General features: G+C 36.5%; 2 protein-coding genes across 11 annotated transcripts in view; one reads left to right on the top strand and one right to left on the bottom strand.

Moving 5' to 3' along the window:
- Positions 1-377, bottom strand: part of MRPS35 (mitochondrial ribosomal protein S35) — a 54533-nt gene extending 54156 nt beyond the window's left edge. The window contains exon 1 of the mRNA XM_068658821.1: positions 335-377. Coding sequence (XP_068514922.1) covers positions 335-362 — 28 coding nt within the window. The 5' untranslated portion in view covers positions 363-377. The remainder of the gene's footprint in view (positions 1-334) is intronic.
- LOC137843444 (potassium voltage-gated channel subfamily KQT member 1-like) overlaps positions 1-26131 on the top strand; it is a 519382-nt gene that overhangs the window by 22373 nt on the left and 470878 nt on the right. For 8 of the 10 annotated variants that reach the window (XM_068658748.1, XM_068658740.1, XM_068658731.1 and 5 more), the window contains exons 3-5: positions 6395-6485; positions 20223-20300; positions 25836-25962. In XM_068658748.1, the coding sequence (XP_068514849.1) occupies positions 6395-6485; positions 20223-20300; positions 25836-25962 (296 nt within the window). The remainder of the gene's footprint in view (positions 1-6394; positions 6486-20222; positions 20301-25835; positions 25963-26131) is intronic. The other 2 variants (XM_068658766.1, XM_068658757.1) reach the window with 1 other exon arrangement.

Below are 26131 nucleotides of genomic sequence, written 5' to 3'. Positions count from 1 at the left end.
CTATCTACTGGCTATGCAAGAATAACCTTTTTTTTTTTTTCCTAATCTTTTTTTTTTTCCCCCTTCTACTTATTATTGCTAATGTTGAAATTATCACATTCCTATTTACTTTCATTGTATTTACATGATAGATATGTAAAATCAATATATATAAGCAAACGATGATTTAATTGATTTACTTCAGGAGATCCTTCATCAGCTTCAAAAAGATATGCTTTAAATATGAAGCAACAAAATAATCTTCAGTTCTTGTATGTCTATAGCTAAGCGATTTGCATTTTCCTGAAGCTGACCTGCTGTCATTAGTAGTGAAAAGAAATCACACTTACCTCACCTGTTTCAGGGTGTTGGCTTCTTAACATAGCAGAAAAGTAGTTTTAGCTCTAATTCCATAGGTAGCCAAGAACATCCACTACCACTGCAAAATCATGCACTATTGGATTTCTGATTTAGAATATATACATATATATATATAAATCCTCTCTCACAGTACTTATGATCTTCTGTCAGGCATTATGTCTCTAGACATAGCCAGTCTTAAATGAGCCATGTGAGACACTGAAGACAATGTAAGCACAACACAGAGTTCACAGTGAGCAAAGACCATACTGAAATCCTCCTTAAATCTTTGAGAAGGCCGAGCTCCATAGCATTTGACCTACGTTAAATCATAACCAGCTCTTGTGAAACCAGCAGCAGCTGAATCTTTTGACTGCTATGTTCATCACACAACATGAAACTTCCTGTGCAGTCACAGGAGAAAAATGAAAGACCTTTATTTCTTCCATCAGTGGAAAAGGGGATTAATAGACTGTACTCATGTTTTTCTAGGGAAGTACCCTTTCTCCTCTGTTCTGTCCTTATGATGGGAGTTTTCCTCCCTGCCCTACTAAACCATCTCTGCTGTTTCACTTCTGAGTATCTGACTTCAGCTGTCAGTCTGTGAAGGGTAAATGTTTTTTGTAGTACATAGTGGTAAAAGTAGGAAATGCTTACCCAAGCAGTGTGTATTTAAAATTTCTATAAAGCACTATGATAATAAACAGCAGCTGCTATATAATTTGAATATTAACACTTACCTTAATATAATGAATCTTGTTTCACAGAATCATAGAATGGCTTGGGGGAAGGACCCTTTAAGATCATCCAGTTCCAAACCCCTACCATGGACAGGGATGGCACCCACTAGATCAGGTTGCCCAGAGCTCCATCCAACCTGGCCTTGAACACCTCCAGGGATGGGGAATCCACAACATCTCAGGGCAACCTGTTACAGTGCCTCAGCATCCTCTGAGTGAAGAATTTCCTCCTAACCTCTAATCTATATCTCCCCTCTTTTAGTTTAAAGCCATTCCCTCTTATCCTGTCATTATTTGACTGAACAAAAAGTTTCTTTCTATCTTTTTTAAAAGCCCCCTTTAGGTACTGAAAAGCTGCAATAAGGTCATGGTTTCTATTGTTTGCAGTATGTAACATGGAATGTCTATTCTATATAACATCCATATTGACAGCTTAAAAATCCCAAAAGAATTACCCATGGCTTTTTATTTATTATTAGCGAGGGCAGTAAAATAAGACAAAGAGATTTTAAAAGGGAGTAACTGAAATGACAGGAATCTGGAAGAAATTAGCTGAATGGTACTCAGAGTAAGTTTTCCATATTTTATACATGCATTTTGCCTAGAAATAAGATCTGTAACAATGGTAGGAGTGGAAAAGCAGTATTATAAAAAAGATGAGCACAAACAGATGAGATGGTTCCAAGAAATGCTTGGTAAATGTGTGGTTATCTGCTCCTGGTAAATCTTGGTAAATGTCTGGTTATCTGCTCTTTCATGAATCAGCCATGTCCCTGTGTTCCTACAGCTATTGACTGGGTGAGGCTCTGTGCTTCAAGAGATGCAAGTCCTGTATGACTTTGACACTGTTATGTTGTATGTATGTTATGTTATGTTGTATGGACAAGTATGCTTACCTCTTTATGACTTTCTCCATTTACCCATCATTGGAATCGCTAATTGGACATATAAGCTCTCCGAGTAAAGGAACTGCCTGATGAAGCATAGCTTTTAACAGAGCCTGGTACCCATTAGTTGTGAGGGCTTCTAAGTAATAATGTAATCCTTTTGTATTAAATGTAAGAAGGAGAATCTTATGACTGTGGTTACCTTATTTCTGTATCTGCATGTTCTTCATACTGAAAACAGTCCAAGTGTGTTAAGGAAAGGCTAAAGACTCGTGTATACTCATGTCTAGACTCTTCAAGTGCTTCAAGTGTCAGTTGTTTGTGCTGTAAGCTCCTTATTGACGTGCTCTTTTCCATTTGACAGTGTTTCAGCGTCTTTTATTTTTTTTATTTTTTTTATATCCCTTTGCAGTAATAGCACCTAGGCAAGAAAGTGTGTCTTTTGCCCCCTCTGCTGGCTGGCTCATCAGGACTTGGACACACAAGAGCAATTTCATTTCTTTGGTCAGTGTAGCGGCTCACTGAAGTGATATAACAGTTTTATTACAACTTGAAGAGAACTATCTACCCCTTGTACCATACCACCATTTTCAAAGAGATAAAAATTTATGGTTGTAGCAAAACTGCTGAATAGTATGCTCAGCAACTTGGGTACCTTGAAATGAAATAACTAGCAGGTTGGGAGTGCTGGGCTCTGTAGTTAGTAAATTATGAGAATATGTCTAAAATCTGCCCCTTCTGAAGTGTTGCTAACAACTCCCTGACTATGGTGTGTTATCTGGATCTCTTTACCACTTTACCCTGTTTTTTTTCTAAAGACATTATAATTACAGGTATTTGCCATTAATGAAGAACTAGACATCATTAAGATGCTCTCCATGAACACATTTTTCTTTGTTAACACCATCAGAGGTGGTGAAACTGCTTCCTGAATATATGAGACTCTGCAAAATTAGATTTAAATTTTCAGGAAGTGTGGTAAACACATCTCATTGGCCCTGTCTCTTTTGTACTCCTGGCTGCACAGGTCTGGCTTGTTCTCCTACACCGTGCTGACAAATCTTACCAGGTGTCTCTCAGCTAAGACATAGCAAATGAAGGGCATATTGAGGAATAGAATTCCTCAATAATAGAATAGAATTCAAGAGAACCAGATACCAGGTAAGTATCAGGAGAGGTTTACTAAAGGCATCCAGATGGAACCTCAGAAAGTTGCTTCTTGGATTTAGGTACTTTGGTCACCTTTGATCAGTTTTCAGAGAACAAACAAACAAACAAACAAAAAAAACATACTGAAACATTTCCGATTCCCCTTTGGAAATCAATGCAGTAGTTTTTTTTATTATTTATTTTTATTTTTTAATTAATTCTACCAATAGATTTAGATGTCTGACCCTTGAAATAGAAAAAAAAGCCCTGAACTGTATGCCTAGGAAAGAATAGTTTTCAACATCTAAGCCACCTCTGTAAAGCTAAGTACCTAAAATCATTCCCCTGTTGCAGCTAACAGTATTCTAAATAAAAATTTGATTTTGTTGTCTAGTTTAGCAAGTACTGAAATGAACCAGCTAGACAGACATGAAAAGAATTTTAAATGTTTGTTAGGGTGAGACAACAACAACAAAACAACAAACAACAAAATAAAGAACTTTAAGTATTAAGATAAATATCAGTATTCTGTCTAATCCTTTGTGAGCTATAATTTACAAAGCTAGAAAGAATGGCATTTATTATTGCTTCCTGTTTCCTGTGGCATGCATAATGGAATTGCATGTCTGATTTTCCAGAGTTCAGTTTCTGAATCATGAAATTTTTCCACTGGAATAATTTAGACTGGCTAGTCCTTTACTTTTGCAGAAACCGCAAACTTATAATGATAAGCATTAGCACTTTTATATTTTCTTTAGTTATCACCTTATCTGATACCATAATAACCTGAAAGGATCTGGAAATATATTTTACAGTGATATCTTAAGCAAAATACTTATTGGTGGATATCTGTTCTTATCCCAACAGAGCTCACAGTTCAATCACAGTTCAATCAGACCCCAAGTAAACAGGGTCACTATCTTTGCAACTCATCACCAAAAGAATTAAAAAATAGATTGATCTATGTGATCTTTTTTCCCTTCCATTCCACAGTGCTGCTTTATGAAAAACCCACAGCAGAAACTGTTTTTGTAGTAACCAAGCTTATACATGAAGTGCCTGTACTTCCAGTGGAAATGTAAACTCTCTTATCGAGGTAGCAACTGTTTCAGCAACTGTTTCAGATAAAATATTTGCTCCCCATTGCTTAAATAAGATTTGAAGAGAGACTAACAGTTCAAAGAACTAACTTTCACATCCACAACAGCCAGAAATTGTTAAAAACAGACTAAGAACAGAATCTAATCACAAAAAAAAAAAAAAAAAAAAAAAAAAAATCCTGAGATAAGCATCACAAAGATTCATCCTGTGCAGCTTTATAGAAATCACTAACTATAAAGTGTGTGTACCTTCAGTGACCATGCAATCCTTTCTTCTCTCCAATGATTGCTCCATCTGCCTCATAGCTGCTAGAAACCTTTTCTGGGCAGGAGGGAACATGATGATCACCCTGATCTTGTCGCCCAGCTGCTGGAGGCCTTGGAAAAGGCTTCAGTGAGGTCCCTGGTGATATCAGGAGGCCACCGTGATGTCATGCATAGCTTGGTCCCCAATCCAAGAGGATCGACAAAACCTGGGGGCTGATAGGCTGAGGACTGCTCCCCTTGGTGCCTCAGGTGCTGTTCTGTGCTGATTCTGGCTGGTTCTGCTCAGCTCTGATGGATCCATTGCAGGACATGGCTAGGATGGTCAGCCAAGATGGTGATGCCTCTGGAAAAAGTGTTTGAGGATGGGCAAAACCACTGAACAGGTAGAGACGGGTTAGAGTGTGAGGAGCAGCCCTGCAGATACTTAGGACTGAGAAGGAGAGGAGGAGGTGCTGTAGGCTCTAGAGTTTCCCTGTGGTCTGTGGAGGAAAGCATGCGGGAGCAGGTTTGTCCTGAAGGAAGAACCCATGCTGGAGCAGGAGGAAGCATGAGGAGAAAGAAGAAGCAGAGAGGAACTGTTATGGCTGGATCCCCTAATCCCCATCCCTTTGTGCCACTCAGGGTGTGTGTGAGGGAAGAAGGTAGAGGAGCTGGAAATGAAAAATTGAGCATGAGAAGGGGGTGGGGGAGATATTTCAGTTTGTCTTCATTTCTCAGTATCCAAACTTACTTTAATTGGCAATAAAATCATTTTCCCCCAGGTAAGGTCTGTTTTGCCCATGATGGTAACTGGTAAGTGTTCTCTCTGTATTTGTCTCAACTGGCAAGTGATATCTCTGTGTTTATCTCAACTCATGATTTTTTTTTTTTTTTTTTTGGTCACACTTTTTCTCCACATTCTGTTGAGGAAAGGGAGTGAGAGAACAGGTGGGGGGGCAACTGGCAGCTGGCTAACACCAAGCCACCACAATTCTATAGTCTGTAGGCTATATACTATTTATGTATATCTATTTCTCTATGTAGAAATCTATGTACATATAAATATATACATTTATCTGAGTCAAGGTTGTCCGCCTTGGGCCTGCCAGGGCAACGGTGGCTGCCCCCACAGCCTCTGCCTAGGAATGGCCACTGTGCACAGTGAGGGGCAGACAACACAATTTTGGGAAGTGGGAATATGTATTTTGAGATTTTTTTTTTCTTGATCTGAATAATGATACTGGAAATACTGTGTTAGTAGCTGTTCATACTGTATCTATCTATGTTGCAAGTTTATGGAATGCACTTAATGGAACAGTTTTCATCAAAGTTACCAATCCTCACTCTAGTCATACATGTATGTCTAATTTTTCTTTAATTATTATATTATAGCTTTCTACCAAAGTGCATGAGTTATACATCAATCAGTGTCTTTACATGAAACATTCATTACTACTAGCTTCTCTGGAATGTTCTACATGATAATTTGAGTTTGATCTGTTGACTTAACATCAGAGAATCATTAAGAAAGGTTGAAAAGACCTCCCAAGATCATCTGGCCATACCCTTAACACCAATATTACCCACTAAACCACGTCCCCAAAGTACCACATCCAACCTTTTCTTAAACACCTCCAAGGACGGTGACTCTACCAGCTCCCTAGGTAACCCATTACAATGGCTAGCCACTCTTTCTGAGAAGAATATTCTCTTTATTTCCAAACATCCTTTCAGTTCTTTTATTCCATGTTTCTTAAGTTATGGAATGTAAAATGAAGACATTCAGAGCATAATTTTATTTGACTAGGAAGAATGAACTGATTAAATTCAAAATACTTGTGATTAAAAATGTTACAAGAACGAAAGAACTAAAACGAGACTTACATTTACAATTCAACTTAACAAGTCACTAACCACTGTTTTCTTTTTACAGATTTCTCTTGGTGTTGATTTGTTTAATATTCAGTGTACTGTCTACTATAGAGCATTATTCTGAATTTGCCACTGGAACCCTTTTCTGGATGGTAAGTGAACTTTTTTGGGGAAATACACTTTTTTGGGGAAAGTTGTGGCTAACTGTGAATTGCTTTAGGTGAACAAAGGAGATAATTTTAAAAATCCTCATACAAAACATGATACTTAATTTAAAATATTACCTGCCTTTACTCCAAGGAAGTTCATAGTTTAAAAGGAATGATTATTAAACTAAGAGAGTACTTGATCAATAGATTGTTTTTATATACTTGTTTTACATAAGGCATGAAACTGTACACTGCAGTGTTCGCAATGGGTGATTGCTGTCTTATGCAGTATGAGACAGAATATTCCATGCCGGGAATGTATTTTTTTTAACAAAACTTTTCTAAGTCTTCTGGTGAAAACTGTCCAAGAACCACACTCTTCTGAAGTACCCAAATTTCAGGACTGGTGTAACCTGATCTAGTGAAGGTATCCCTGTCTGTGGAAGGGGAATTGGAACTAGATAATCTTTAAGGTCCCTTTCCATCCAACCCTTTATATGTTTCATTATATAATTCTAAGAGATTTCTGTTAGACTAGTTTACCAGTATATTGAACAGGAAGGAACAGCTTTTATCACACTTCTGTGCATTTGACTATGAAGTTGGTGCTTTTCAGTTCATGGGGCTGTTCGTAATCCATCCGTGTATCATTCTTTTCTTGAGCATGCATTAAGTATTATACTTAGTATTTTGCAGAAGCATAAAGTCACTGTGTTGTTTATGTAACATCCTTATCTTGCTAACACCCTTTTTCTTGCTATTAAAATCTTAAGTAGTCATTTAAAAACAGATGTTGCAATAAAAAAAAAAACATCTCACTTGGAGGTAGACAGAGGCTTCTTGTTGATTTCACAGTGGCTAGGCAACAATTCTTTTATCACTACTACTTTTTATCTGAACTATCAGTGGCTAGTTCAGAGATGAAATCATAGAATCATAGAATCATAGAATATCCTGAGTTGGAAGGGACGCTTAAGGATCATCAAGTCCAACTCTTGACACCGCACAGGTCTACCCAAAAGTTCAGACCATGTGACTAAGTGCACAGTCCAATCTCTTCTTAAATTCAGACAGGCTCGGTGCAGTGACCACTTCCCTGGGGAGCCTGTTCCAGTGTGCAACCACCCTCTCTGTGAAGAACCCCCTCCTGATGTCAAGCCTAAATTTCCCCTGCCTCAGCTTAACCCTGTTCCCGCGGGTCCTGTCACTGGTGTTAATGGAGAAAAGGTCTCCTGCCTCTCGACACCCCCTTACGAGGAAGTTGTAGACTGCGATGAGGTCTCCCCTCAGCCTCCTCTTCTCCAGGCTGAACAGGCCCAGTGCCCTCAGCCGTTCCTCGTACGTCTTCCCCTCCAGGCCTTTCACCATCTTCGTAGCCCTCCTCTGGACACTCTCCAACAGTTTCATGTCCTTTTTATACTGTGGTGCCCAGAACTGCACACAGTACTCGAGGTGGGGCCGCACCAGCGCAGAGTAGAGCGGGACAATCACCTCCCTTGACCTACTAGCGATGCTGTACTCAAATGTACTTGAACTGTGTTACTAGACCTGAGATACCAAGTGTCTTAAAAATGTGAATTTCCATCTATTGACAATTCATGAACTGTTACAAAATACATATATACTGAAGTATTAATTTGAAGCAGGTGGGAATTGAAGTATAAATAATTTCTGTAAGGACCTCAGAGACTTTTCCTCCTCTGCTCCCCCATGGCCTCTGTTATTTCTAGAAAGTTAAGAATGATAAAGCATCCTTTGTTAAAAATGGAGTAAATCACTTTTAAACAGTTGCTCAAAACATCTGGATTTCAGCTACTCAGGTCCCCTTTCTCAAAGTGTGATAGTCTCACAAGTTTTATTGTAATTTCTTTTTGTTAAATGCTTCTAAGTTTTCTAATGTGATGGATTTTGTTTTTCCAGCTGGTTTGAAAACAAAAATAAGTTATAAATAAGTTATTATTTATTTTTCTGTGGCTTAGACTACATTAGTACATGTGGCTTTCATGTGCAGTTGACTAAGCCATCTTTAGTATCCCTGAGTTGTTTCTGGATTTGATTAATTTCAATTCCGTGACAAATGTTGCCTAACCTTTAAGCCATATTCAGTGTCAAACTAAGTGCAGTCTTCTGCCATTCATATGTAATCTTCTCATCCTCACCGAAGGATGCAGAGCAATTATAGTTCAGTATAACCACCACCACAAACACTAATACTAGTAAAGATTTAATGTTGAGCTGCTTGAGAACAGTGGAGACTGCCAGCATTGTAAGATACAAGACTAGACCAAATCATCTATTGGATCAAATTCAGTATTAAATTGATTTATTTCTCTCCTCATTCAAGAAATGTGCAATTCTTTGCACAGCCCTATTACTGAGTCAGTAGCTGATAAATACTAGTATGTCATGCTGGTGTTTTCGTAGTTGTGAAGGTATATTGTAGTAGATGAAAAGTTGAGAAGGGTTGTCTTAAAAATTATAATGTTGAAAGTTGATAAAACCTGACAAGAAGGATATCATGTGACACTTGTAGATACTTAAATGTGTTTGTATTTTCTTACAGAGTGTGAGGTGTCATGCCAAATACAATTTTAGATAATGTGTCACTGGAGGAAATATGGCACGTTAGTAACAGGTGTAACTGCAGGTGTGTCCTCAAGCCACTGAAACCTTCTATCAAAGACTTAATTTTCTGATGTTCATGTTGTATCTGGGTGGTGTAAGATAACTTAACATTAGGTGTGAAACCTAAAAAAGCCCCAAACCTTTATCCATCCCCCTCTCCAAAAACCAACATATATTTTCAAGTCTCTGACAATCAAAGTGATTTCTAGAGAAAAAAAGAAAAAAGACTCTTTCGCTCTGCATTTGAATGTTAAGGCCAATCTATAATATTTGAGGCTTTGAATGTGTTGCTTAGCCACAGTTTCTGATGAAGGTTTATTGCTATGCTTCCCCATAGCAATAAACTTTCCCCATATGTGGGAAATTTGCTCTATTTAAGGTCCTTGCTTGGGCTTAAAGGGAAATACTGTTTCTTGTACGTATGTAGAAAAGACATGCTGTAAAATGTTGTTTACATGTGGTAAAATAAGTTCACTTCTGTGGTAGTAGGAATAGTAAAACTCCTTGTCTTGAGCTTTTAAAAGTTACCGTTTGAAAGAGGTTTTTATTCTCGTAGTACTAAATATTTTCCATATTCATGGCACTGCTCTTGGAAGGTTCATATATATATATATATATATATATATATATATATATATATATTTTTTTTTTCAGCTGTAAGAGAAATTTAATTGTTCCATGTAAAAACATTGTATTATCTTTAATTCCTGTGACTATTTTTTTTTCCTTTTTGTCCTCTGACAAAATTTACCATTTTATCAAAATGGTAAATAAATAAAGTGGCAGTAACATTGACACAGTGGATCATGCTAATAAACACTGACAGAACAAAAAGTGAAGAGGAGTGGTATTCAGATAGGTTAAAGGTTTAGGTTTTATTTTTATTTATTTATTTATTTATTTATTGGTGTCCATCTATAGCAAATGCCTATCCAAATTATCTGTACCCTTTCAGTCTAAAAACAAGATCGAAAGCCCTGGAAGAACAGACTGTCTCTATGTTTTTGTTTTGTTTTGTTTTGTTTTGTTTTTTCCTTAGTGTTTATTTTGGGCTAAGCCTAAAGTTCTTTCTAAGTTCTTTCTACCTTTTGGTAGAGGGACTGTGAAGTTGAAGTGTATATATACAGATGACTTAGGAGGTTTATTTTACTCTTACTGCAAAAATCATGAGTGCACAGTTTCTTAGAAGTATAAATTTGTAAATGGAAAAACAAAACAAAAATCAAGCAAAAGTTTGGGGACATTAAGAAGCAAAAGGGACTGCTTGTTCATTTGACATCCTCTATGACTTAGGTTGTACAATTAATTTCTCTGATTAAAAATTGTTTCAACTGGATAATGCATTATAGGGAAATGACTGATCTTAATGTAAAAAAAGGAGAGGTGTTCTATGCTTCTGAGGACGTTTATGTTACAATGATATACCACCACTAGAATAATTCAAAGGACTAGCCCTCCTTTGCAGTGCAATTCTAAATCTCAGCTATATGGCTTCTGTTCCATGTCCTTGAGATTTGCCAATTAGCCTACCAAATTGTCTACATGACTGCATAATTTTGTTGGTGCACCTTCTCTAATACTGTTGGAATTATGGGGTGGAGGTAAATTAGAGACACCTGACTCGAACCAACTTAAAGAAGTCATGTCAAAGTAGCTATGGCAGACAGAGTTTATTGCTGATAGACTATTATGAAGTATGTGATTTCTCACCTATAACCTATAGAATCAAATATAATGTCTCAGTTGAAGCCCTCTGTACCACTTTCATGACCTCCCAAATTTTCTAGCAATATTCTGTCTCTTTTTTCAGCTCTTGTGTTGATACTCCCATGGTTAAAATAAGCTTCTTGTCTCAATGTTCATTCTCCATTGCTGTATATCTATTTGTAAACACACTTACATGAGATTTATGAATGTGCCATGCTGTCCTCAAAACTGGGACACTTTCATTCTTTCCTTTTCTTCATTGTAATCTTGGATCTAATTTTTGATAGATCCAAAATCCTCTTAAAAATGAATACTATTCTTAAGAAAGTAGAGATAGAGATATGCTGACTGAATGAATCAGCAATCATGGTTTTCAAACTTGCATATCCTGATTATACCATCTCACAAGCATTTCTTTAGATTGTTTTTGGTGTTTAAAAGCTTCTGTGTTCACTGACTGTGAAAAGGACATCCTGACCTTAAAATTCTGTTCAGGTTTAGCATGCTTATCCATTTTGGCATAGGTCATTATCAACACCCTGATGTTAAAGTGAGATTTGAAGACCTGTATGTTAAATGGATTCTATCAAGAGTTGTAGTAAAAAGGCTACACCTCTAAGAAGGAAGAGAGCAGTCAGAATAGGCGTTAATGTGAGGTACTACTGTCCATGAAAGGGTTGGCTTGGGATACGAACCTTTAGCTTAGCTTCTACTTTTGCCTCTGCAGGACTGTTACACTGAGCAGTGAATTATGGGACTAAAATGAATACTAGTATTTCTACGGTGCCTTTTTCCTGTGTCTTCAACTATTCTGCTAAACTATCTTGTTTTGCTTGCACCCATCATGATCTGGATGGCATTTTGTATTCCCTTGTTCCGCAGTTAACCCTTACATTTCTCCCAGAAACCCATGGTAATCTACCATAATTCCTATCAGCTCTTTCATGTCAAAAATGTGCAGTGTAACTAGCTTGTAAGAGAAGCATACATGTGTTTGGAGGACTGTCTGTACAGTCTATGCCAAACACCACAATTTTAGCTGAAAGAAAATGAGTAGTCATCTCTGATTCTATTTCAGCATGCAATCACAATTCAGCTATAATTGCAACTATTAGATCTTATTCCATGATGACTTAGGCTGTGTTTGCTCACTCTTAAGAAGGCTAATGAGACAGAGCCTTACCCTGTCTTGCTGTCTTTCCCTACCTAATGGGAAAATATAGATAAGGATCAGACTGAAGGAGGCTGCGGCCCATGGAGAGCCCCCGCAGTAGCAGGTCCTGGGCCAGAGCTGCAGCCCATGGAGAGGAGCCCACGCAGGAGCAGGGAGTCTGGGGGGAGCTGTTGCTCACCCGTGGGGGACCCATGCTGGAGCAGTTTGCTCCTGGGGGATGGACCTCATGGTATGGAGCCATGTGGGAGCAGTTCTTGAAGAGCTGCTGCCTGTGGGAAGCCCACACAGGAGCAGTCTGGAAGGATGGCATCCCATGGGAGGGACCCCATCTGGAGCAGGGTCACAGAGGGACAGTAAAGGAGTGACTGACCACAGCCCCCATTCCCTGTTCCCCTGCGCTACTCACGGGGAGGACAGAGAAGAGGGTGGATGGGCGTAAGGTCTTTTTAGTCTGCTTTTTGTTTCTCACTGCTCTTCTCTGCTAGTGATAGACAATAAATTGTATTGTATTGTATTGTATTGTATTATATTATATTATATATGATAGGGAGCTATGTTGAGTCTGGTTTGCACATGACAGTAATTGTTTAGTGATGTCCCTGTCTTTATCTCAACCTGTATGGCCTTTCCATCATATTTTCTCCCCTTTTCTGTTGAGGAAGAGGAGTGAGAAGTGGTTGTGGTGGATGGATTTCAGCTGCCCAGCTGGGTAAAAACATCACACTTTGCGATTACAAGACATCTCTCAAGACTTTTTAGAGAGCATGACTTTTTGGGCCCAGTGAATGATCAAGATGTATACATCTATGCTCATGGATTAATTTGCTTTATGCACATTATTAATATATAAATGGACTTTGCACTTGACCTGCTCAGTGCATTTGTTAAATTACCAGTTTTGTCTTTATTGTTCCCTTTCTGGGGAAGATATTGCTGGAGTGTTTGGCTGCTAACAAAAATAGCAGCTGACCAAAACCTACTGGAGCCTTTATATGTTTTTAGGAAACAAATTGTTGCATCCCACTATGTAACAACTACATTTTGTATATGAGGATTCTTCCTCTTGTCTGCAGAGCCATTTCTGGAACAGAGGCTGTGGTGTGCCTACATGTGTGTTTAAGGGGGGTGTGTGTGTGTATTAGTCCATGACTATTCCTCATGCAAGTCTTACTTGTATGACTTAGCATCTTTCTGAAACTTTTCCCACTCTAGTGGGAATGTGGCAGTAATGCTTGCAAATTGGTCATGCAGCAGAAGATTACCCTATTGCTAACTAACATACACTAATGTAAATGCATTTGTCTACACTGATATACACTAGCATCTTCCTTTTCATAGGGCCTTACTGTCTGCTTTAATACAGAGGTGGATTGACTGCTTTGTTCTTTTCTTCCACCTTCTAGAAACAAGTTTGCTCAAGTTCTACATTTTGAGTTACAAACATGTACCTTTAGCTCAAAGGAATAAAAGTTGTGTAGAAAGTAGTTATTAAAGTGTCAGAATAACAAGCCCTTACATAAATCATTATGTATAACATAACATAAACTCTTTCCAAACTCATGAACATAAGAAGTTGCTATTAAAATGTACATCTATCCACCAAATCAGTCAGTTTAGTAATGATTATTCCATTCAATTAAACAAAACTTACTCCATAAAGATCTGTATTCATTATCCTTTCAAGGTGCATGCAGTGTACACAATGAATGTTTATATATATTTACACATATTTATACATGTATATATATACAGTTCAGATTGCTGTATGTGCTGTGGTACAATAAAGAGTCTCTAGTTTCCTATGTTTTCCTATGTCCTTGATCTGTACCACTGAGAGCTTGTCTGTCTGTATTCAGGACTTGCTACATGAGAAAGTTCTTGTACAATGTCTGGAGAAACAAGTGCAAAGAAGTATGTTCCACCCCCTACCAACAAATCTTTACTCTTAGCACATACCATGCACCCTGATTATCTACCTTCTGGTACTCAGGCATTACATAGTAATTTGTGAGGCCATATCACAAGTTCATAAACACCATCCTGGGCAGAATTATTTCAAATACTTATTTTCAGTATACAGCCAGTTTAAGTTCTCTTTTCAGAAGTCACAGTTACAAAACTGCTTATAGCCATCCCTCACACACTGCTTTTTTGGATCAATATGCAGCTCAGTTTTGCCAATTTGTTCTGGTGTCATCAAAATGGAGGATTTCTTCCAAGTCTTACATCTGCTTTCTTATTACCTGCTCTGATATTTAAATCATGAAGTATTGGGAAAAATCACAGAATCACAGAATCACAGAATTTCTAGGTTGGAAGAGACCTCAAGATCATCGAGTCCAACCTCTAACCTGACACTAACAGTCCCCACTAAACCATATCACTAAGCTCTACATCTAAACGTCTTTTGAAGACTTCCAGGGATGGTGACTCCACCACCTCCCTGGGCAGCCTGTTCCAGTGCCTAACAGCCCTTTCAGTAAAGAAGTTCTTCCTAACATCTAACCTAAAACTCCCCTGGCGCAACTTAAGCCCATTCCCCCTCGTCCTGTCACCAGGCACGTGGGAGAACAGGCCAACCCCCACCTTGCTACAGCCTCCTTTAAGGTATCTATAGAGAGCGATAAGGTCGCCCCTGAGCCTCCTCTTCTCCAGGCTGAACAAGCCCAGCTCCTTCAGCCGCTCCTCGTAGGACTTGTTCTCCAGGCCCCTCACCAGCTTCGTCGCCCTTCTCTGGACCCGCTCAAGCACCTCAATGTCCTTCTTGTAGCGAGGGGCCCAAAACTGAACACAGTACTCGAGGTGCGGCCTCACCAGAGCCGAGTACAGGGGGACGATCACCTCCCTATGTATATGTATAGAAACAGGACTTAAAAGAGTTGTGATGGACTGTTCTTCCAGTAGTTAGGTATAAAATTAATTCTCCAACACTTGGTGCACCAAATCAGGATTTTACAACAGGTAGAATAGGTGGAAGCCACATTATGGTGGGAGTTTGTTATGGACTGTTTAATCAGGATAAAAAAAAAAAAAAAAAAAGCAGGCAAAGTCATATTTAAGCAACTTAAAATTTTGGGGCATGTACTCTTCTTCTTGTGGAGGACTTTCATCCAGCTAACTTATTAAAAGAGCAACACGGTAAGATGCAAGTGATCTTAGAGATTTTAGTGTTTCAGGGTTAACATCTAGGTATGGATACTGAGTGGAACAACTGGGAATGAAACAGTTGTATCTACTATTCAGATCTACAAGGAAAATTATTTGGGGATATAATAATCAAAGACATTGCATTGGCTGTAGCAATCAGGATATTATGCCATTCAAGATACTGAAAGGAGTACAAACTTAGACTTCAGGAATAGCATCTCTGAAAGGTCAGCAAGCTCAGGACAACCAGCAGGCCTTTAAAGTCAATCTCTAAAAGCAGAGAAGCAATGAATTCTAGAAATAGTAGAACAAGGGAAGTGACTATACCCATTTACTTAGGGCTAATTTTACTACATCGAGAATAGTGCACCTAGTTTTGGTTCACCACTGCAAGAAAGTCTTTGAAAAACTGGAGCAAGTTCAGCATAGGAACATCAAGATGATGAGGTTATTGGACTAATTTGTGATATTGCCTCAAAAAATTACCATGTCACGCCTGAGTACCAGAAGGTGGATAACCAGAGTGTATTGTGTGCGCTAAGAGTAAAGATTTGGGGGTGGGGGATGGAATGTGGCTTTCATGCCTTATAAATTTGGCACACCACATGATAAAGCCTGTACCCAACATGCATTAGAGCATCAGATTTTCAGGTATCACTTAAAATTAATTTTAAAAAGTATGTTTAATACTTCTGGTAAAAACAGGAAAGAAAAAAAAAAAGCAACTTTCAAATACTAATGATTTTTTTTTTCCTCCTTAATGACTCTCTGGACACTTATGGCACTAATGGAGATATTTCTCAGGGTTTGCTTACCTTTCTCATACCTTCTCCCATATACAAGTCAAGAGCAGTGATAATGGAATTCCCTACAGTCAATACTTAATCTTTAGTCAACATTGTTCAATCTCTGTGACAGAATTGACTCCTAATTATTACTTGTGCTTGTCTGCTACTTTCCCAATGTTATTCATATGTGCTCCTTAACTCTATTTCCCAGAGTTCTAAGCATTTTACTTCTTCATCCTTTCACTCATTGAAATACTCACCTTGAGTTCAAATAGATCAATCAAATCAGTTCTGATTCATGTTGCCTTTCTTTACCAAAATTCTGTTTACTTAACTGTTCTTTTTGACTTTTAATATTTGTGACTTCTATGTATGTCTTCCCTTTATACTCCTCATTCTGTAAATGATGCTCTAGAATTTTATTTAGTGTAGGATTCGAAGTCATGCATCTTCAGCCACATTCTTCTCTTGGAGGCAATCAAACTTATATGAATGTCTGCTTCCTCATGTATAAGCAGCTTATGGCTCTTTCTCATATACGTGTACATATCATACAAGAAATTTAAATATTTTCAGCAATTAGTATTGTTGAGTGGTCATTCAAAAGCATGGAATATCTACAGCTGTTCTCTGAGTTGCCTGGTGTGTTATCGTGAACTTTTGGCATGACCATTAACCTTAAAATTGCCCTATTCTAAGATCACAGTAGCTAACTGAGATTAAAAAAAAAAAAAAAGTATTTAAAGTATTTAGTAGTATTTTTCATTAAAGTTCCCATAGATGTTACTGTTTCTTTTAGAAAGAGAGAAAGAGAGAAAGAGAGAAGGAAAGAAGGAAAGAAAGAAAGAAGGAAGGAAGGAAAGAAGGAAGGAAGGAAGGAAGGAAGGAAGGAAGGAAGGAAGGAAGGAAGGAAGGAAGGAAGGAAGGAAAGAAAGAAAGAAAGAAAGAAAGAAAGAAAGAAAGAAAGAAAGAAAGAAAGAAAGAAAGAAAGAAAGAAAGAAAGAAAGAAAGAAAGAAAGAAAGAAAAGGAAGAAATACTATGTGCAATTCCTGAATATGTTATGCTTATCCATTTTCTTTTTCAGGCTTCCTTCATTTTATCCTTTTAATTTGTCCAAAACCTTAATTCCCCAATAGAAGAAGTTTTTGTTTGTTTGTTTGTTTGTTTTTCCCCTCTAAGCTTTAAGGTGATTTTATTGAAAAACTTATTTTGAAGAAGTTGGAAAACCTCTTGCATAAGCTTTTGCTTATACTGCAGGAGACTGCAATGTTTTTTTAATGTTCTAGTTGTTCATGTGTCAGTTTTGATTTGTAAATTACATCAAAATCTTTGAGGATATGGCATTAAAAAATAAACTATAAAATGGGTCAGGTGTAATTAATTCCTCCTTTGAGGATTAATGTGTTAATGTTTGGTGGTCATATATTTTTCTACCAGGAGAGGTCACTATAGTAGTTTACAAAAGACAGATTTTTGTTTTGTATTGTAAAAGACCTTGCAAAACGATTGCAAAAAAGTTTCTTACCTCGTGGGAGTAATTTCACATATTGTGCAGTTTTAGAAAACAAACAAAAATATTTTTATCATACACGATATTTTTACACAACATGAATAGGACAGAAGAAATAATCAATTTTTATAATGACTGTTATAGGTGAAAGGGAAATTTTGTAGTGTTTCCATATCTCAATGTTAGTTACCTTTGTTACCTTTTTTTTTTTTTTTTTTTTTTTTTTTTTTTAATTTGAGGATACAGAGTGTGTTCTTGACTGACAAAATATAATGTTTTTGCTACAAAACATATTGATCAACTTTGTAAATTTAATTTCTACTTGCATGCCATGACATATTTAATATTACAGTCATTGTAATTGGAATGGTGGAGAAATAGGAAATATTGCTTATTTTAATGTGCTTTCAATTTTAGAGAACATAATCTAAATTTGAAATCACTTAACAAATGTTAAGCATTCATGCGAAGCAGTAATGACAAAATTGTGTAGGAATGGATGTACTAGATTGGACCAAAAGCCCAGCTAGTTCAGTATCGTATCTCAGATTGTATCTCAGTGGTTTGTATTCAATACAAAATAGGAATATTTTCTTATAAAACTATTATATATTAAAATTGGGTAATTAAAATTGGTAGAAGGCCTTGAGTTTTGTTTTCTTTTGCTTTCACCAGGGATCACTAAATTCTTGTCCTATTGGACTAGATGGATGGGTGCTTTCCTACTGTAGTTCTTTCTGGCTTATGGTGTAAGACTTTAAGTGGTATGTGCTGTCTTAGAAGCTTTCTGCAGCAGAAGCACCAGGTAGAAGGTTTAGTGGTTTGACCCTCCGTGTTCCAGTAGAGCTGGATCCTGCATTCCAGTGTTTTTTCCAGATGAGCTCAGCTCCTGTGGCACCTCTTCCTTTTGGAGACAGACTTCATGCAACCACTTTCCTCTGACGTATTTCTTTGCTGGAAAAAGCAACAGCATATCTTCCAAACACCTTAACATGTGTAGTTCGTAGTGGTACACTACTAGAGAGCATACAGGCTACTTACAGACTCTGTTTTCAGGGTCATCATTTGTTGCCCCTGTTGTAAGCTGCCTTCTCACATTGAGTGCTTCGTTGCTAGCAATCCTCATGTAGTGACTACATGTAGCAAGTAAGTTTTATTAATATTTCTCTGTTTGCAAATCATGTTGGAGAAAAATCTCAAATGTAAGATTAGGAGCTCCCACATCAGCTGCTGCTTAAGCTTTTCAGGAGAGACCCTTCTTACTATAGCTGTATTTAGGAATCAGGGCTTAATGGCAGGACCTCAGGAAAGAGTTCTTGGCTGCAGGTGAGTCACATTGTTCTATTGCTTTCCTGAAGTCACTGCTTTGTTTTTTCTCTCTATAATTCTGCCTCTTATGCCACAGCACCTCCTCCTGCTGTATAGATAGCCCAGACTTCTCAAACAAACAACAACAAAGCACACAAAAAAACCCCAACCAACCAACCAGCCAACCAGCCAACCAACCAACCAACCAACCAAAACCACAAACCAACCAACCAAAAAAGGAAAACAAACCAAAAACAAAACAAAACAAAAAAAAACAATTTGGAGTACCAAGTGGTACTCAGCTTTCTTGACACAGCTAAGCTATGTTTATCTAACTGTTCTGTTTCTGAACTGAATTTCTTTTTGGAAAGTAGTTGATGACACTGTTTTCAAAGCCTGTGCTTTTTAAAGAGGACTCACCCTTTCCATGTGTAGTGGAAGAACTCTCCTGTTCCTTTATTTTTGTCTCTGCTTTTGTCCCTTCTCCCATTTAAATTAGTAGTCATGTCATAAAATGCTGTGTCATTTTTAGTCTGTCAGTGGAGTGGAAAAAAGGCTTCATGGACTTAATTTAACTTAATTTTCTCCCTCATCTGCAATTAGTGGCAAAGAGTATGTATATATGTATGTATAGACTTGAGGGCATTTTTCCTACCCTATCAAAGGAATTAGTTTTAGAAAGTAATAATGGTGGATTTTTTTTTTTTTTTTTTTTTTTTTGCCAATATTCTACTTTTCTGACATTTTATAACTTTAAATCTGTGCTTTACCACACTGCATTAGTGCTTAGGACCCACTCCAGGTCTGTCTAATACAACAATACATTAACAATCTAACAGATGAAGTTTACAGGTACTCTTGTTCTTTACAGAAGCAGATCATTTCTTACAGATGATAATAGATCTCTTAGACTACAGCGGGCAGAGTAGATCCTGCAATATTTAGTGGTATTTGTGTAGTGTATACTGCCCTGTGTAGCAGTAGGTGTTAATGAGGTGTCCAATCCCTTAAGGAACTGACAGGTAAACTAGGTTCAGTAGAAAAACACACCATTTCTTTTATACTTCGGAACAGTCAGACCATGTTAGTTTATAATTCATCTGAATAAAAATTACCATATACCTCAAAAGCTTTTTTTTTTTTTTTTCTTCCCATTCCTTATAAACCTGGGAGAGAGAATACAAAAAGAAACCCTGTTTATTTCTTAGCTTTTTGTTGGTCTCTAGGAAGATGAGAAAACAGACCAGGAATATTATATTATGAAAATATAAATCATTATTAAAATATATATGGAATATTGTTTCATACATTAAACACATTAGCAAAAAAATGGGGTACAGAAGCCTTTTAACACAGTCTGTAAGCTTAAATTCTATGTGAACTGATCTGCTGAGTTGCCATAGTCTTCTGGAATTGAATGTAAATATCAAGCTCTTCCATGTGAATTATAATACAGTTATTCTTGTGACTTATCTTGCAGATTTCCCTAATGCAGTACAGAACATGTTGTGTTGGGTGTCGTGTGTTTTTCAGCCCTCTAAAATTTGATTATTGTACAGTAAGTATGGCTGAGACGAATTAACAAACAGCCAAATTTTAATGCCCTCAGTCAAATTTAGTCACTCCTTCCTCTAGCTCTACGGAGCTTTCTGTGCACGAGGTAGAAGATTCTTAGAATAAAAGTATTTCTCACTTGGGACTGAGAGAAAGGTGGAGAGGTACATCAGGATTTTTCCAAATCCTCCCCACCCCCCACCACTATCCAGAAATTCTGAAACCCTCCTAAATCAAAAGTCTGAGACATAGATATGATTATTTAAAATTCCAAAATGAATTTGAATAGCTTCCATTCCATAAAAAAAGCTAAACTTCCTACCAGATGTGGTGCCTTCAGCTGAGGCTCAAAGATGTGCTGATAGGGAGGTTGAAGACTTTTGTGGAGTACTGGTGTATCTATAGAGAAATGAAGATCTTCAGACACTGACTTATTGAGTCTTCTTGATCCACTATTTAATTGTGTTTGCATTAGTGTTAGCTTTCTGAATTAAGCAATTCTAGAAAGAAGTTCTGCTCAAAAATGATTGCAGTTTTCTCATTTTTTAAGAAAAATTATTGCCTGCCCGAACGTATTTAAAAATTAATCTTCTTTATTTAAAAGAAGATTTATTTAAAAATAAATTTGAAAATAAATTTAAAAATAAAAATATATTTAAAAATAAATCTTCTGTGACTTACCCAACTCACTTAAATGTTATTTATTACAGATAAAGAGACTAGAGCAACATCTTCTTTCCTCATTAGCATACTATTTCATTCTATACAGGAATTAGCAAATATAAATAAACTAAAAGGCAAATATTCTCCTGGTGTGAAGTCAGCAGAGTCAGCATATGTACCAGGTGGGCATACAAAAATGTTTGTAAGAAATGTTGAACAAATCCATTGCATACAAACAACAAACTTTTTAACATTAAGTGAATTGGTTTCATATATGAGAAGCATTAGAATGAGCTAATGACACTTCACGATATTTACTAGAATTTTGCATCTTTTCTTGCATATATTGGATATTGTATTTTCACATATAATATTTGTCACCTTTATAAAATTTAGCATGATGGTAGGAAATAAGTATTTTCAGTATCAGTAAGTTTTTATAACACCTGAGCAACTATTAAGCTAATTGGGCCACTAAAATGACATTTTCAGCTCTAAGGATTGGAAAACCTTAAAGACAGGTTATCAGATTAAATTTTGGACATAAGTACATGTGTACAAATATTTGGACTATTCAACCTTTATGCCTGCTTCTGAGGCTTTATTATTTTGAACTGACATTCCTTGATTGAATCTTCATGAGCACACACTATTCATTTAGCCATCTCACTTCCTCCTTTTACCCAAGCACCTAAATATTCCAATAAAAAAAGTGAAGAGAGCCTTGTGTGTGCTCTCCACATAAAACACAGCTGCAGCTGAAAAAATACTTGTCTTTTTCGTGTATGCACTTTAATCACCACAGCCGAACTCCTTCCCTTCTCCTGCTCCCCCTTGCAGTTATCCGTAGCTGTACTGGAACATACTGTAAATTCCAGGCTGTGTATTTCATTTACACACATTCATGTACAAAATGTTGATTTTCTGTGCTAATGTGAGCATTTTTACATTTAATTATCAGTGACATTCTTGGGTAAAAGTTGATGGCTTTTCCACAAGAGTTTAAATTACGTTTACTGTTAGAATTAGATAGGGATAGAAGAGATTTGCATACATATTTACCTTTAAACTTATAATTCTTTTTTTTTTTCTTTTTTGGTAATAATTTAATGATGGTTATGAAAATTCATTAGGCCCAGAATCACATAAACATAATTCTGTATGATTTTGATTTATGTATGGGAAAAAAAAAAAAAAAGACACTCAGTGTCTTGAATTAATAATAATAATAATAATAATAATAATAAGCAAACAATGTTATAGATGTACGGGTTTGCTTTTTCCACACTACAGGAAAAAGTACAGAGTAATGAAATTGCTGCTACTGATTTCAGTAGAGATTTCAAACGGTACAAACACAATGTAAAATCTGTGATTATATTATATTTCAGTTCTTAACAGTGTATACGCAATTACCACATGTCAAATGTTTTCCCTAATATTACCGTTGCCACTTGAGGAAGCAGGAAGCAACTAATGAGTAGGTGAGAAGAATGTATTTCATGCTGTTTTTTCCTTACTCTGTGCTCTTCTTCCCAGAATATAACCCAAGCAACAGTGCTGTCTAAAGACCTTCTCCACTGTCACATTTCTCAGTAAATTGTGCCTCAGTAAATTGTGGTGACTGGAGCAAGTTCACTGCCCCATACAAAGGATGGTGTTTTTTTCTATACGTGGCTCGTGATCTTTCAGTGGGTCATGGTGAATATCCTGACAGTTTATGACAGGTGTGGTTCAAAGTACATGCAATTTTGCTTTCCTTTGCTTTCCTCACAGGAGTTTAGTGAAGGGTTGCTGAAAAAAACGGAAGGCTGACACTTAAAGCAGAATAAAGTAGCCAAGGGTATTTCTTAGGTATATTTTAATCAAGACTGATGTGGCTCTTATTTTTGGAGGTAACTGTTTGTTCCTACTATTCTTTTTGGTTTTGATTTAATTAGAGAATTCATCCCTAGCTTTCTGTTGATGACAAATGGCTTTCAAGATTGATGATATCTTCTGAGAATCCTCTGTCCTGTATTTCTTCCTTAACTATTTGCAAGGGAAGAACAAAAATAGTCCTGGAATCCTAAATAAAGTTTTGCAGGGTTCTTGTGTGTATAATACCACTTCAAAGAAAGAAGACTGGAAAATTTCAAAAAGCTGGAGAAAGATCTCAAACTGACATGCAGTTGTCAGTCAGGAGCATAGTTGGCACATTTAATTTCCAGATTATTTTTTCTAGTTCATGTTATGTCCACAACAACTTTTCAGTAGCTCTTGGTGTAACTTCAGTAGGAACATGTAGTTTTTCTAACTTTCTAGAGAATTGTTTGTTTTCTCTAGCAGAAGGAAAACAAAATGCAGTAAATTTGAGGTGTTGAAAAGTGTTTATGGGGATAGGAGGAAAAAGTGGCAGGTTAGGGTTTTATAAAGGTGATGTTTTTTGAGGTGAGCCTTGATCAGTCATGACAGTCTTGGAAATGGATGGCTTCCAACTTTTAGTAGAAGTATACACAACAGCAATAAGTTTCATAATCTTCCTCCTTCATTTTGGAGGGACCACTATAGAGCTGTGATGTTTATCCAGTTTCTATGCTCTTTTGGTCTTTGGCTTGTCTGTGGCTGCCAATGGATGTGTTAATTGCTGTGGTTTTGTTAATGTGGACATCTGTCCAGGACAAAATGAACTCACATAAGTAATTATTTTCAAATTTATGGAAGCTGTAAGTTCCTTTTCCATTCTTCTTCCTGACAACAATTTATTTTTCCTTTGCATTGACAGTACGGTGCAACTTTATTGACTTTAGCAGGGCTTCCCAGGTGTAACTGAAATGATTTCTTGTTGGTAGCTGAAATCAAATCACAGATTCTGGAGTTTGTGTTGAGAATAAAATGCATTCAGGCCAGACACAGTGTAAGTTCCAGCTTTTAAAAGTGCCCTTAGAGGATCATCAAGGAACATCCTAATTCCAGGAAGTTTTTGCTACTTCAGGAAATATCTGCTTATTTCTTTTCCACTTTTTTTTTTTTTTTAACCTGACTGACACAAAAATTCCAATGTGCTGTTTCTGTAGAAATAATTCTTCCACTGCTGTTAGTACTAGCTGTTAGGAGGGACATATAATAAACTGCCATTGAGTGGCAGAAGCATGCTTTTTGATGCAGTTGGATGGCACCTTTGTTTTCACTTGAATGCTACAGAAATCTTCCCTTGTCAAAGGGAATATCAGTATTGGTAAATTCATATAGACAATATTCTGCTTCCTTTGCTGCAAATAAGATATCCTTTATCAGGGACTTGAAACCAAATGCTGAGTGATGATATCAGGAACCTGCTGAAAATGTAAACGATTTAATCACTGAGAAAGCTGTTTGCAAGATCCATGAAATGCAAGAATTATTTTCCTTTGAATATTATTCTTAAAATGTGCTTTGACTGTTATGATAAAATAAGTTTTTGCATTTAGATTTTGGACACAACACAGTCTTAGAAGTATCACTTGTAGAAACTCTAGATAATATATTACTAAAAAAAAACTTCTGGAAAATCTTAAGTTTCAGTAAACTGGGAGCCAATTCTCTGTGTTTATTTATTTATTTTTTGTGCTTCTGCTTTGAAACTGTGCTGTAAACTTTCTTAGCTTTTTACTAATCCTTGGTTTTAGTCAAGCTGAAAGTACCATGTGAACAGAGGAAAGATTGTGCATATTTTCTTGCTTCTCATTCCAGGCAAAACAAGGAGGTAGAAGAGAATACAGAAATGCTAACCTAACTTTGTCAAAAAACAGAACTGGAGTTAGGGTTTGTATAATAGTGTAGAGTTTTTTCTTACCTGTTTACTAGCTTTGAAATATTTTGGTGTCTTTTCAGCCATTCAGAGCATCAGTTCTAAAGATACGTCAGTATTGTTATTCAGTGGCATTTGTGATTTAAGTGTGTTCACTCTAGAGGTGCTTTAGATTTCCCCAGGTGCAGATCACAAACATATTTAAGTTAAAACAAAAATATTTTCCAATGCTTTAATTTATATAGTAGGTGTTTCGTGACTCTGAGTTACTGGATATAGTTTGGGTTGGAACAAATCCTAGAAGCTGTGTTTTGGTTGTGGTAACATATTGCAGCGGTGGAGGAAAACAAGGAAGGAAAGAACAAAGATCTCAACAAATCCATCCATGTTTTGATCCTCTACTGTTTTCTTTAGAAGTACTTTGAAGTATACTGGCTTTTGGTTATGCATAACTGCTTTGTAATAAATGGAAGCAATATTACCTGCTGAAGAGAGAAGAAATATTAACATATAGATCATTAATTTGTTTTCAAAAATAGACAACTTATAACATTCAAAAGTTGTCATTACACTTTCTGTTTTTATATTTATATATTTATGCATTCTGTTTCAGGGTGTGGCAATGTTTCATAAACTTGCTAGTTTTAGGAATGATATCCTTGGAGTCTCAATTCCTTTATTTTATTTTATTTTATTTTATTTTATTTTATTTTATTTTATTTTATTTTATTTTATTTTATTTTATTTTATTTTATTTTATTTTATTTTATTTTATTTTATTTTATTTTATTAAGATCAATAAAGAAATAAGAGTATTGTGTTTTTCCCTGTAATATAATGATGGAATGAAACTTAAACTATTCTTTTATTCATATGAAATCACATTCAGGAACAGTTTACATCTCCCTTTAACATACTGGCCAGCATATAAAATATGACTAGATAAAGCACATTCCTTTTTTAATGCAGTGTTGCTTTCATCTCCACAAGCTTATTTTTATTAGTTGTAGGAATAAATTATATGTGCAAACTAAAAAAGAACAAACAACAAAACACACACACACAAAAAAAAAACACTGATATTTTGTTCTTTTAATTCTTATATAGGAAATAGTTCTGGTTGTGTTTTTTGGTGCTGAATATGTGGTCCGATTGTGGTCTGCAGGCTGCAGGAGTAAATATGTTGGCTTCCAGGGAAGAATACGTTTTGCCAGAAAGCCAATATCGATTATTGGTAAGATTTAAACTTTTTCTTTTTTTTTAATTTTAACTTTTATCTCATCTTTTATTTTTTATTATCATCCAGTTTTAAGTAGAGATGTCAACTACTGTAGAGATCATATTGCAAATCTGAGCTGTTTCAAGAACATATCTGATTTGTGAGCCTATGCAATTTTTTCTTA

This window comes from Anas acuta, chromosome 1 (assembly GCF_963932015.1).
Source record: "Anas acuta chromosome 1, bAnaAcu1.1, whole genome shotgun sequence".
NCBI lineage: Eukaryota > Metazoa > Chordata > Aves > Anseriformes > Anatidae > Anas > Anas acuta.
Note: the sequence above shows the minus strand (reverse complement) of the source record. Positions and strands in the feature narration are given on the sequence as shown.